General features: G+C 34.6%; 1 protein-coding gene across 1 annotated transcript in view; it reads left to right on the forward strand.

Moving 5' to 3' along the window:
- LOC111045145 (phosphatidylinositol 4-kinase alpha) overlaps positions 1–14,198 on the forward strand; it is a 113,467-nt gene that overhangs the window by 162 nt on the left and 99,107 nt on the right. The window contains 7 exon segments of the mRNA XM_039438436.1: positions 482–695; positions 3,283–3,459; positions 5,290–5,479; positions 7,132–7,224; positions 8,990–9,155; positions 10,021–10,198; positions 12,136–12,345. Coding sequence (XP_039294370.1) covers positions 482–695; positions 3,283–3,459; positions 5,290–5,479; positions 7,132–7,224; positions 8,990–9,155; positions 10,021–10,198; positions 12,136–12,345 — 1,228 coding nt within the window.

Genomic DNA, 14,198 nt, shown 5'->3' on the forward strand with positions numbered 1-14,198 from the left:
CATGATTCATAATTATATAGTTTATTCAACTCTTATAAGTATGCTTCGTTAGTTAGATTTAATTATATTAAACTAGTGTTTTGTTTATTCCTGTCATGGGCAGTTAATTATTTTGACAACTTAGCTTACTTTTTTATCAAAATTAAACTTTTTTAGGTCTGCTAATTTCCTACAGCTTATTATGTCTGTGAACATCATAAGCTTATTGCCTGGCTGATGAGTGTTTGATAAAATGATGACACGTTCATGCCACTGTTTAGGGATTTAACCAGCAAGCGGTGCAAGCATAATTAAATTTGAAACGCTTTTGACTACGATAGTAACAATAGATTTACCTGGCTGGCTAACTAATAGTGTTGTTATGACTGTCCTTGGTGTCCTTGACTAGTTATTGAAATAGCATTCTCTAATTTACATTGCGTTTGTTTAATATATTAATAGCATGAATAAAGTTATATTTTGTATTATTTTACGATTTCAGGTCAACACCTTATACTCGCTATGCCCTCAGGAGAACGTGCAGGGCATTTTCAGGCTAGACCAGCGTGGCCAGGACGCGGTCATTGCACTGGGAATCTATTTTCTCGAATCTGGAACTCCGCATGTCGACAAAATATTGCCCTACTTGATTCGACTGTTGAAAGGCCTCCTGAAAGCTGTATGGCTTGATGAAGTTGCCAGTTCTACATTGGACCGTAAGTTGATTATTGGACAGGATCAAATTATGGTCTACTAATAGAACTCCCATCAGATCCAATGGTATTATGTATTCATGTGCCTAGAAGAGCAGAAATTCATTGGAAATCAGGTCTAATCAGGCATTAAATGATAGAAGATAATATAATACCATTTACATTACAATCAATATTTACTGAAATATTTCATGAATTAACACAAGCAATATTTACTGTTAATACAATAACATTACAGTTATTGCAAGCAGTTACAAAACCTGACCAAAATCCTATGAACAAAACTGATTACAATGGAAGGAAATTTCATAACAAGCTACCTGGTTCTTTAAAATGTATTAACAATGTGACAAATTAAAAAAATATATATTTGAAAAAGTATTTAGTTATAAAGCCCTGTATAGTGTACAAGAGTTCCTCCAAAGCCGTGTCCACACAGAACAAATGTCTGACAAACATGATTGTGGAAAAAGTTTGAGCAAATTTTATTATGTTTGACAAACAATGTTTGCCCGTGGCCAGTGTGGACGCGTCACCAAACAAAATATTTGTAAGTGGGAAGAAGAGGTTTTATGTTTTACAGCTGTCAAAATTGAATATGTTTTGAAAAACAGTAATTTTATGTTTGCCAAACAATGATTGTCCAAACTTTTTAAAATGTTTGTCCCGGAGCTCCTCAACAAACATGTTTGCCGAACATGTATGTAGAACATTATTTGTTCAGTTTGGACACGGCTTAAGACTCGAATTAGTGTTGACTTAGTGTAGAATTTATTGTAAAATTTATATATTGTAGGCTACATAGAATTTTTACCTTTCAATCTTGTCCTATATTCCATAAATGGAGTCTCCAAGACGTAATTGAAAAAAGTAGGGAGTGATTTTCACAGAGCTAAATAGCACACCAAACGCCTTGTGATCAAATAGCTTGATTTCGATTACCCACCATATAAACCTGACTTTGCCATTTGTAATTTATATTTTTCCCCCTAAACTCAAGACATGACTTAGAGGGCAGAGCTTCCAAATTAACGAAGAGCTCCAAAACCCATGTCATAGCCCACTTAAGCTTATTCAGTGGCACATTTTATGAAGGGGAATTTGGTAGGTTGATCAACTGGTATCACAAGTACCTCACCCTTTACGTCTTATGTTCAATTCAATCAAATTTTCTTTCCAACCATGACCAGTCTTTACACTGGATAGATTTTGTCATAAGAATTGAAGAATAATCAATGTTGATTAATCGATGTTGAAGAATAATCAATGTTGATTAATCGATGTTGAAGAATAATCAATGTTGATTAATCGATGTTGAAGAATAATCAATGTTGATTAATCGATGTTGAATAATAATCAATGATATTAATCGATGTTGAAGAATAATCATAAGTGTAAGTTGCTTTTGGTGAACAAGTTACTCTTTTATATACATTCGTCTCTTATTATTGACCAATCAGAGGTTGAAAAAATGGCCCTCATAATTGATGAGTAGCAGTTAAGGTTAATACAATATTAGTTATCATGTTATAGATTAAACAGGTATTGCTATTATTATAAGGTACCTATAGTCTATTACTATGTAGCATCTTAAAATGTATGAATGCAGGGCTACTTATTTTTATTAATAAAATAGAATTATAGTACCCTTTTTTGAAGTTAATAAAATAATTAAAATAATTGCATTTGTAATCAAAATTGCAAATTGTATTATTTTATTAAATTCAAAAAAGGGTAATACTATGTATCAATATTTCATGTGAATAACATCAGCAATAGGACCAAAATAGGTGCAATTTGAGTTAATTTTACTAAGAAATGTGTTTGATTGTTAATTATGCTGCAATCGTAAGTAGAAAAGTAAATTTTAAATGAATCAATCAATTATAACATTGAAAAGAAGAGAAAATCTTGAAAATGTTAAATCATCCTAAAACAATCAACTTTAAATATTTGGATAGACTGTACAATACCAACTATTGTGTACTCAGTGCCAGAATAGACTACAATAAATTATGATACTTCCTGAATAACTATTTTATTATATAATGTTAGTATTAGTACTGACAGGCTCCTATCAAATTCCCAAAGCATTGATGTAATGTAATGTAAAATAGAATAGAATAAAAACATTTATAAATACAAAATAATTGAACACACATTTACGGCTTGATCACACGATCGCCAGCCGGAAAAACATGCGATTGTAGAAAACCAAAAAAATATATACGAAATAATGAACAATAACACATATAATGTGTATGTGTATAGTGTAATGATCTAGTCAGTAACGTAAGTAAATGCAACAATGAGAAAGATCGAATTTTCAAATTGAAACAAACTCAAAACAAAACAAAATCCATTTAAGGCTTGAACTAAAAATAATAAACAGAATATTAACTAAACCAGAAAATAATAATAATCAGTGATTCCAAAAATTACGTGATTTTTTTATGTAATGTAATGTATATCAATAAATAAATACTACATAGAGGTTGTCATAATTGATAAGAATCTCGAAAAACACAAAATAATATATGAAATTTACACTATATAATGTTGAATTTATTGTGATTTGTTTTATTTGCAGGGGTGCCGGTGGCAGAGAGATTCACTTTCTGCCTGAACACGCTGCTGAGTGACATCGCTGTCAAATTGGAGTCGCACCGTGAGGAGATCATCTCCACACAGGTCAAGTTCCTCGGGGACATCACTAACGTGTGCCGTAGTGCTCTCAAAGAGGACAGTCGAAATCCACGCAACAAGTGTAAGCTCAAACTGTCTTCATTTTACGATTACTGGTTGTTTTACATTTTACAGTCCGGGTCCTGTGCCTATCGGTGGAGGGCCACTAGACTACAATAGTGCCCGTTCAAAAACAGCGAACATTTTTGAAAATGTATCTTTCCATAAGCAACAGATGCTCTTTTGTATCTTCTCAACAGCAACGTGTTGCATCCGAAAAGAAGGAGTTTTTATGTATCTTTCCATAAGCAACAGATGGTCTTTTGTATCTACTGAAAAGCAACGTGTTGCATTTGAAAAGATACACAAGGAGCTTTAATGTCTTTCCATAAGCAACAGATGCTCTTTTGTATCTTCTCAAAAGCAACGTATTACAACCGAATAGAAGAAGATTATCTTTCCATAAGCAACAGATGGTCTTTTGTACCTTCTCAAAAGCAACGTGTTGCATCCGTAAAGATACACAAGAAGTTTTAATGTATCTTTCCATAAGCAACAGATGCTATTTTGTATCTTCTCAAAAGCACTGTGTTGCATCCGAAAAGATACACAAGGAGCTTTAATGTATCTTTCCATAAACAACATATGGTCTTTTGTATCTTCTCAAAAGCAACGTGTTGCATCAGAAAAGAAGGAGCTTTAATGTATCTTTCCATAAGCAACAGATGCTCTTTTGTATCTTCTCAAAAGCAACGTGTTGCATCCGTAAAGATACACAAGGAGCTTTAATGTATCTTTCCATAAGAAACAGATGCTCTATTCTATCGTCTCAAAAGCAACGTGTTGCATCCGAAAAGATAAACAATGAGATTTTTGGAGTTATGTTTTTTTAGCACAACACAGCCTATCAGCTGGCATTTGTTCAACAAGCTCTTTCCATTGTTGGTGATACGTTGCAACACTATCATTCATGAAGAATCTCTGTGTTTGGGTATCTTCCTTCAAGAAAGCTCTGTAAGGACATGGGTTTCTGAAAACTGATGTTTTTGCAAAGCCGTGAATATAATCCCGCGAACCATACCTTGCCTATATGCTGTTTCAAAGTCACGGAGGCATACTGTTCATCAAAGAATGATCGACTCATTGGTTTCTATGTTTGTACCAAAATGCTATCAAAACCAAAATTTTCTGTGAAGTACTTTTCCAAAGGTATTCAGTAATTAACTATAATATCAGTAATTAACTATATATATTATATAGTCCGTGCAAACCGTAGTTTGCAACACAGGCTTTATGGTCAATGCTATTTCAATAGAACAATAGAAGCACACTGTTGCCATTTTATGCATTTTATGCTGACTATACCAAAAAAGCCCACGCTCTTTATTCCGCTCTTTCTTTCACACAATTATTTCACATGCTCTCTCTCTGGATTACGTGAAATCTGGCAGCGCTGTACTCCATAAGAGCAATGTTGTAAACTAAGGTTTGTACAGACTATAGTTTGTTCCCAATTTTAACAACACGGGATATTCAGACACATTTATGCTATTTTCAGTGGTCATTATTTTTTGCTAATATTCTCATGTAGAGATTAGATGTTGTGTTTCAAATTCAAATTTATTCATCTGCCGTAAAAGGTATTACAAATAAATAAAATATATATTATCAATTACAATATGGCGCTGATATTAAACAATCAATTAGGTATTAAACAATATAGTTGTGTGGTCTGATGTTGTAAGTGTTTCAAATTCATTCATTTGCCATAAAGGTTATTACAGATGAATAAAATATATATTATCAATTACAATATGGTACTGATATTAAACAATAATATTGAATGTCCAGGGACTGCTTTAGAATGAATCAATTCAAAATGAGTAATTAAATTGAAACATATATGTTGCAGTAACTTTGGGCAAAGCAGTGATACCAATTCTGATCGGCTTCACTCGGTCGATGGGTCGTTTCCCCGCCAGAGACCCTCCTCTCCTGTGCCGTCTGTTTCCCAAACCGGAGAGGCCACGCCCCCGGGCTGCCGCAACCAATCAGAGCGCAGATCTTCAGATTGTCAAGAAGAAGAGCTTCTCAAATTTCAGGTAAGATTTGAGGCATTTTCAAGTGATGTGTGGACTTATGCGGACTGTTTCATGTGAATGAGAAATTATTAACAATAGAAAAACTCTTTTACATTTTTATAATTCTTCTGTGGTATTTTAAATTCCTGGTTTCATTCACGTCTATCAACAGCTATAACCACAACAAAACCTTAGAATAGTGCTAGTGGAGTGAAAAATGAAAGTGTTTGAAGGCCTGTTTATGATAAAATGTAATAGTAGTAAGTTGCCCAGTCAAATAGTCATTATAATGCTCCCCGACCAATCTAAAATTAAGGTAATTGATTTTATTGTTTTAATCGGTCCATTTGGGTACTATAGTGCGATCCACGTTATAATGACAGTATTTGATCAACTTTGGTTTTGCTATCCTAGTTTATCATTCGACAAAGCCGATGATACCATCCTTTTCTAGGTCCACAACGATGCCAATTATGTTTTTGACAGTGTAGAAATATAATTAATTTATGCAGAGAATCGGTATAGCTATTCTTCTATCTTTATCCACTGCCATTATAACGTGGACCTTACTATAGTAAGAGTAATCCATGGTTCCCCACCAAAATTTCTGAATGCATAACTTCTGGCAGCCTGAAAACCACAAGAATTTTGTACTTTTTTCAGTTTTTTCACGATATCTCCAAAACCAATTGTTCAATCAATATTTCGCTCAATCCTTTTTTGAAGAGCATTAAATTCTTTACAATTTTCATCTGCTAAACGTTTCCCTATCTCTAATAGGAAGCGAGTTATAGCTCGTCGAAAATTGGTAATTTTTTTCAACTTTCCGAAAAATCGCTAAATCTATGTTTTTTCCTTTTCACTTCTTATAAAGTCGTATGTGGTATTTTTTATCGTAATTAGAGTATTAATAAGATGTTAATACAATCACTAATGATAGAGTTGTAACAAAAAATGTATATTTTAGGGTAGTGATTTAATTCACTTAATTTTATGATTTGGCGCTAACTGTTGTTGGGTGAATTCAGACTGAATGCTAATTGCTGAAAACGGCCATTGTTGGGAATAAAAAGTGCACGTTATACAGTGTTATGGTGTGAACATTATCAAGTACTTACTAAAGTAGTAAAAATAGTCTAGTTGATAATGAAACAGCAGAGTGCGTCCTCAACACTCCCCCCCCTACCGCCACACCAAGCGACGTTAACAATTCATCAGTTAGAATATGAAATCGGACGAAAATGTAATGATGTCATTTCATGACGGTTACATGAATTCCTGAAACTATACTAATATTACCATAGCCACCTCTAATACAAGACCGCGGCCTACGATATTGCAACGTCGCAGTGAAAAGATTTTAAAAAATACCAGCTGATCTTTTTCACCAATCATGTATTAGATTCTAGGCCTACACTGCGACGTTGCAATGTCGTAGGCCGCGGCCTTGTATTAGAGGTGGCTATGATATTACACAACACTTGATATCCTTGCTATCATGTACTAGGCCTCCTGTCAAAAAGGTTTTTGGTTGAGTAACAATAATCGAGCTTTCAATTATTCTTTTTATCTTATTCTCAATATTTATTTTTTTAATACGGTATTAGGCCTATTTTATTAAATCATTATGTATTTTGACTAGTTTTATCCTATTAATTTGTGTTATTTTGCAGATCAATTATACCGAGATCTCTCTCTGGAAATCTGAACTTGACAACTCTTGATATTCTAACACTGAGCTACCTGGATCCGACTTCTGACATGAGGCAAGTTCGTCTATTAACTTATTCCATCATCATCAATTTTATCCTACTTTAGCAAAGGTTCGATCCATTAATTTTTAGTATTCTATCCTTGTTTAAACCCTCAACTATTTATCCCTATAGAATGAAAGACTGTAGTGTAATTTACTGCTTATACAGGCTGACACAGAATAACGGGAACTTTTAAAAACGCCATAAAACATTAGTGGGAAGGGCAAAAGATTTTATTCAAACTAATGTGAAGTTCAAGACTTACCATTTGAGAATTATCAATAACATCTATCACTTTTTGACAATTACTTCTTAAAGATGGCTTCCTCCTGCACGAATACACTATTGAAATCTGTGTTTGAGATTCCTGAACTATTGCTGCAACATTTCAGCTGGGAATTCGTTAATTTATTTCTGAAATGTCTGTTATGATTCAACCACAGTTACTGATCAAATTGTGAAAACGTTTGATTTGAGATAGCTCCACAAACAGAAAATCGCAGGTGGACAGATCATGGGACTAGGAAACGCATATGTTGCAGCGATCAATGAGGAATCATCAACACAGATTTCAATAGTGTATTCGTGCAGGAGGAAGCCATCTTAAAGAAGTAATTGTCAAAAAGTGATAGATGTTATTGATAGTTCTCAAATCGTAAGTCTTGAACTTCACATTAGTTTGAATAAAATACATTTTTGCCCTTCCCACTAATGTATTATGGCGTTCTTAAAAGTTCCCGTATTCTGTGTTACCCTGTACATCATAATCTAAATTTGGGAGAGGAATATTAAAGGGTTCGCCTGTTTTGGCTCTTTCAATATCATTCATGATATAAGTAATGTTGTACTCATGAATAAATAAATAAATATCCAATGTAAGTTTTGTTAACGAAATTAGCCTTTTGAATTTCTAAACAATCGCTCAATCAATCTTTTTTTCTCATTAAATGGTTGCAGAAATATGCATTCACGCATAGATATAAGCCCACCTTGTGTGGGACTGTCTACTCCTGAGTTGAGAATTATGACGTTGAGAATTAAACTTTTAGAATCTCCTGAGTTGAGAATTAAATCTGAAATCTTTCACTTTATCTGAAACTTCACATCTCAGTAAAAGACAGCAGAAAGGTGCATTCACGCACAGATATGAGCCTAGCAAGCTAAGCCCACCTCGTGTGGGACTTTCTACTCCTGAGTTAAGAATTATGACTAATCTGAAGACTTTTACTTTATCTGAAACTTCACATAATTTATTCTATTTATTCACTGAGATCTCTTCCAAAATCTGACAAACTTCAAATATATCAAGCAACTACTTACATATTTCAGCTATTTCACAACCATTATTATCTCTTCAATGTTTGATTCCATTACGAACTGCTTGTTAAATAATCACTTTGAACAATTAATTACGACATAGCAGTCAGGTATTTATATAAATAAAAGCTATTAGCTTCTACTTACATTAGTGTAGCGCTTTCGGACACTAGTTCCTTCATCAACACTCGAGTGTTGATGAAGTGTTGATGGAGTGTTGATGAAGGAACTAGTGTCCGAAAGCGCTACACTAATGTAAGTAGAAGCTAATAGCTTTTATTTATATAAATACCTGACTGCTATGTCGTAATTAATTGTTCAAAGTGATAATTATTATCTGTCGTTTAATCGATTATGTTTATTATCGTATTATTCTATTATGCACTGTTCGCTATGTTTTGTTGATCATTTATCTTGTTTTGATCTTTTGATAACATTTATTCATTTCACTTATTTACAGTTCGTTGAGCAATGACAGCAAATCACATCACCCCATTCCGTACGATCCGACGACTCACTTTTTCTGCAAATATGGCTCCAGTTTCAATCAGTTTCCGCAGATGCGGTTTTCCGAATCGGCCGAGAGACGCGCCACCTGTCTCGAGTTTTCCGTCATACATTTGCAGGTAAAATTTGAACTTGAACTTGAAAATTCAATTTATTTCCTGTCAAAAATTTGCAGTTAAAGTAGTAGAAAAGTAAGAATTGAACTTGAAAATTCAATCAATTTTCTGTAAATTTCATTTGCAGGTTAGCTTAACCAGTAATCACACCGAAAATGACTGATAATCATTTTTTCATCTGACTTTAGAATCATCTTTGACAATTGACAATTTAAAGTGAAATTCTCTTTAAATTGTCAGCATTCCTATCGAACCTTTCCTTTCATCCAATGCTAGCAGGTTTATGTGAATCTTGTTACAGAAGAATTCGAAGAATATGCCCCGGTTGCCCAATAGCCTGTAGAATTTTAATCGTGATTAAATGCCAAGAGAACCAATCAATGAAGACTACTTCACGGAAAAGCGTCCTCTTCTTCTCTCGTGGCATTTAATCATAATTAAAATCTAACAGGCTTTTGTGCAACTGGGCCTATGCCATACAATTTCACACGAGAGCGAAATACAGAGCGCGAAAAAATCATTGAGTTAGAAGGAAAGATTTTCACCGAATAACTGAGACTTTTTGTTTCAATTAGTTACATTTTATTTATATTTCTATTTATTTCTATAGTTTCTATATTTCTTCTAGTACTCTTTGTTCTTTTTTCTTAGACACAACCAGTTTCGGCCAATTTTGCCATTATCAATATTAAGGTAGGGTAGTTACTTTTGTAATTCTAAAAAAAATATCTCTAGTTTGTGGAACTCATGAATATTTCTTCAATAACACAAAAAATTATTTTCGACAAAACTGATCATTTAACCATAATGTAGCCGGCGATTTATTTAGCCTAATAATTATATTGATATTTCAACTTTTCATTTACAGAATGTTCTATCGTGTGCCAAAAAACTTCTCACCGAAGAGATGCTAGTCTTTCTCGATCGTCAGGCGAGCGAAATCCATCAGGCTGGCAGTTTGAAGATTTTCCCCTATCGCAGTTTCAGTGAAACCCTCAATCTAGTTATGGTGACGCTGTTGAGAGAGCTACTGCACTATCAGACAGGTAATATCATGTTTATAACCTATAATAAAGTACCAATAATAGTTGATATTACAGGTAATATATTTTTTTTCAATAGTCATTCAATCTCAGCTGTTTTCCATGCATGAAATCAAGCCGGTAACAGCTGTTTGTAGAACAAATAAACATTTTATTCTCATTACAGCATACTCTACTGTAATGATACCATATGTTTTCTTTACAGTCGAGTATGTTTCCTAGTTCCAAAATAGGAACAGCAAAACTGCTCAAAAAAAACACCTTAAGCGCTCCAGGTGGAAGTTTTGCCAACTTCCACAAAATTCCTGATTCGGAATTTGTAAACTAGGTTATGTTTATAGAATGCATCTTAGACCATTTATAGAGTAGACACGCTGGGAAGTCTAGCCTCTGTAGCCAACATCTACTGCCAAATCCGCCCATATTGACGTCACAACCAAGCTAACAACAATGCATTGTTCAACAACAATGTAAGTTAAACACCACAAACACTTACACAACAAACTGTTGTGACGTCAACGTGGGCGAATTTGGCAGTAGAGATGTTGGCTTCAACGACTTTTAGTATGAATATACAATTGGCCGTGTCTACTCTATAAATGGTCTAAGGAATGCATGTAGTAACTTGCATTACAAGCACAAGCAGGTACTGTTTTCTATTACTCAATTATTCTTCTTTAGATTATTATGACCAAAAAAAGTGTACGTTACTTGGACGTGAATGTCTTTTGCAGTGCTCGAATGAAATTCTAGTCTTGGCTAATGCCTCGACTAGAAACATCATTCTCGCCTGCAAAAGGCCCCTTCCCAACCTTGTGACGTAAGCTACTATTGTTTATTCAGGGGAATAGTTGGCTCAGTAGTTGAGCACATATCATACTGGGACAGTATAGTGAGATTGAAATTCATGCTATGAAATCAATGGAAATGATAGGAAGCCATTGTTACTACTACTAATAATAATATTCGTAAGGCTTTCATTGGGGAGTTCGTGACAAAGTTCCACCTCGCCTGAATATATCATTTAAGCCGTCAATGGGCCTTACGACTGTCATACTTCAGCCGGGACCGACACTTTAACGAGCCCATCCAATAACACGGGAGTGGACCTGTTCAAAAACGTTTGGTGATGAGCGGGTTTGAACCGGGGATCTCTAGACTGCTATGCAAGCACTCTATCCACTAGACTACGGATCACTCTATTGTTATTACTTATCTTCTTCCTTAATTCTGCTACAATATTCAAACCTTTCCCATGCATTACAAAAGTAGAGCTAATTTTATATAAAATTCATGTTGTATTATCATTAATTCCATATTCTACAGATGGAAATTACAGAGATATTGCAATTATTCAAATGTCAATGAATTAATTATTATTATTAAACGAAAATCCAAATTGAATGCTGTCACCTCTTCGGGGTGAATGACTTCTACTACTGCAAATATTGACAACAGGGTAAACAGCTAGATGGAAATTCGATGAGCGCTACTACTCAAAAATTATTTGTGTAGTAAATTCCCGGGCTGACAAATAATTTATTAATAGTAGCGCTCATCGAATTTCCATCCAGCTGTTTTCCCTGTTGTCGATATTTGCAGTAGCAGAATTCTTCGGGGTGAATTACAGCATTTAATTTGGATTTTCATTTAATAAGTCCAATAAATTCAAAGAAAAAACATGAAATCATACCAAACTTCTTCTTATCCTGGATATTACAAAAATATTGTACAATTCTGTCAAAATTGTTTAAGCAAAGAATTTCTCTAAAAAGGGGTCCAATCGGAAGAAAATTATCAATTTTGAATTTGGAGTTGGTTAAGATTGCGGAAAAAAGCTGTGCATTTCTTAATATATGTTGTTAATAAACAAATTTCAACTTTTCACTACAATAGAGCTGATAACATTTCTCTTCATTATTTTTCTTCTGTTTTTCAAGATCTTCCACCACCGTTCACAAAAGACGTGCAGGAATTTGTGAAAGGCCTGTTTCTGTCGGGTCAAACCGAACTGCAATCTCGACACCACGACGCAAGCGAGCGCGAAGACAAGGAGACCAATTTCGCAACCGTCAACAAATTCAAAGTGAATGTTATGGCTAACTCGGCTTGTGTTGATCTACTTGTGTGGGCTATTGGCGACGAAACTGGTGAGTTGAAAATGATTAAATTATTTACTAGTATTAAATCTGATTCTATAATGTACAACTAGCCTCTAGAAATATCAATGGTAATGATAAAATGTGCCCCGTGAAACACGGCCACAGAATAGGTACAGAATGGAAACTTGTAATCAAACGCCTATCTAACCAATGCTTTTTACATGACGCCAATACTAAACACGTCACGTGACCTTGGGAAGTTCCAATCCTGGTCTTCTGATTGGCTCGTGGCAGTGAACGAGATCAATTGATCCGGGTCATTAAAGTGATCCGAACCTACCATCAATACTATTACAATGCGGCGCTTCCTAACAAGATGGCGGATTTTGGCGTCAGGGTATAGCCAAGTTTCCGTACTGTATGTATACTGTGACACGGCCGTTCGCTTCGGCTTCTATAAGCTGACTCTTTAATCATTGAAATAGTTAACAATGAATCCCTTGCGATTCGAAATCATGCTCCAGTCAATGAGTAGATATTTTATATTTTTCACAATTATTATAGTAAATATTCAATATTTTTCACATTTATTATAGTCTGAAAGTCGTCATTCCAGTGTTAGAACTTGATGAAACATACAGCATTGCGTAATGGATAAAGAAATTCAAGAATAAAATACTACTCATGCTAGCAATTTCTTTAAAGGTTTTCATCCTTCTTGAACTGTTGGTCAATTATTTTATTTAGTAACAAACGTGTATTCATTTATTTATGAAGGCAATTTTGTGCAAGAGTATTTTAAACCTAGGTAAACAAACGTTTCTATTTTTGATGAGTTCATGAATGGATTAATGGAGAGATAATGAATAGGTGAAATGAAACTTGAGAGTGAGTAGCTGATATGAAATGAAACTTGAATTAACTGTTTGAACTATACTAAGAACCTACTTGCTACTTACTACAGTCTTGTCAAAATTAATATAATAGTAATAATAATATCATGTGACCTGGCTGGCTCAGGTCTGGTGTCAGAGTTTTCAGGTCGCAACTGATCAATTTCAGGGCCTCTGACATGACCCAACGACTGCTTTTTAGGCATATTAAAATAATAAAATTAATATTATACATACTTTATTAACATATTTAAATAGCTTACGTAGTTCTAGAAAAATTCTAGTTTACTTATATCCGAATCTCTAAATTCCTCAATTTTGTGTGGAGAGCTTTCTTTCCCAGCCATGTCTAAAACCTTTTTCAATTTATCTAGAGTGTTTACTTTCAATAGTATCTACTCGTTTTGTATTTTTCAAAGCAATCTCTTGAAGCTGTGATGAAGTATAGTGCTTGAAAAAGCGTCCGTAATTAACAAAAGTAACTTTCAGTCTAGTTTGATTTTTGCCTCATAAAAAAATAATGAATGATCTAAGCTCGAACACCTGGTGAAACACATGATAGTTAGTTCTGTGTGAGCCGAGATGCCTACGATGTAAATATGGAGCCAACGTATACGGTACCACATATGGATGCCTAAGTTCTGCGAGCCTACGATGTAAATATGGAGCCAACGTATACGGTACCACATATGGATGCCTTAGCTCTGGGTGCCTACGATGTAAATATGGAGCCAAAGTATAGGGTAGCACATATGGATGCCTTAGCTCTGGGTGCCTACGATGTAAACATGGAGCCAACGTATACGGTACCACATATGGATGCCTAAGTTCTGGGAGCCTACGATGTAAATATGGAGCCAACGTATACGGTACCACATATGGATGCCTTAGCTCTGGGTGCCTACGATGTAAATATGGAGCCAAAGTATAGGGTACCACATATGGATGCCTTAGCTCTGGTGCCTACGATGTAAATATGGAGCCAACGTATACGGTACCACATATGGA

Source organism: Nilaparvata lugens, chromosome 11, assembly GCF_014356525.2.
Source record: "Nilaparvata lugens isolate BPH chromosome 11, ASM1435652v1, whole genome shotgun sequence".
In the NCBI taxonomy this organism is placed as follows: domain Eukaryota; kingdom Metazoa; phylum Arthropoda; class Insecta; order Hemiptera; family Delphacidae; genus Nilaparvata; species Nilaparvata lugens.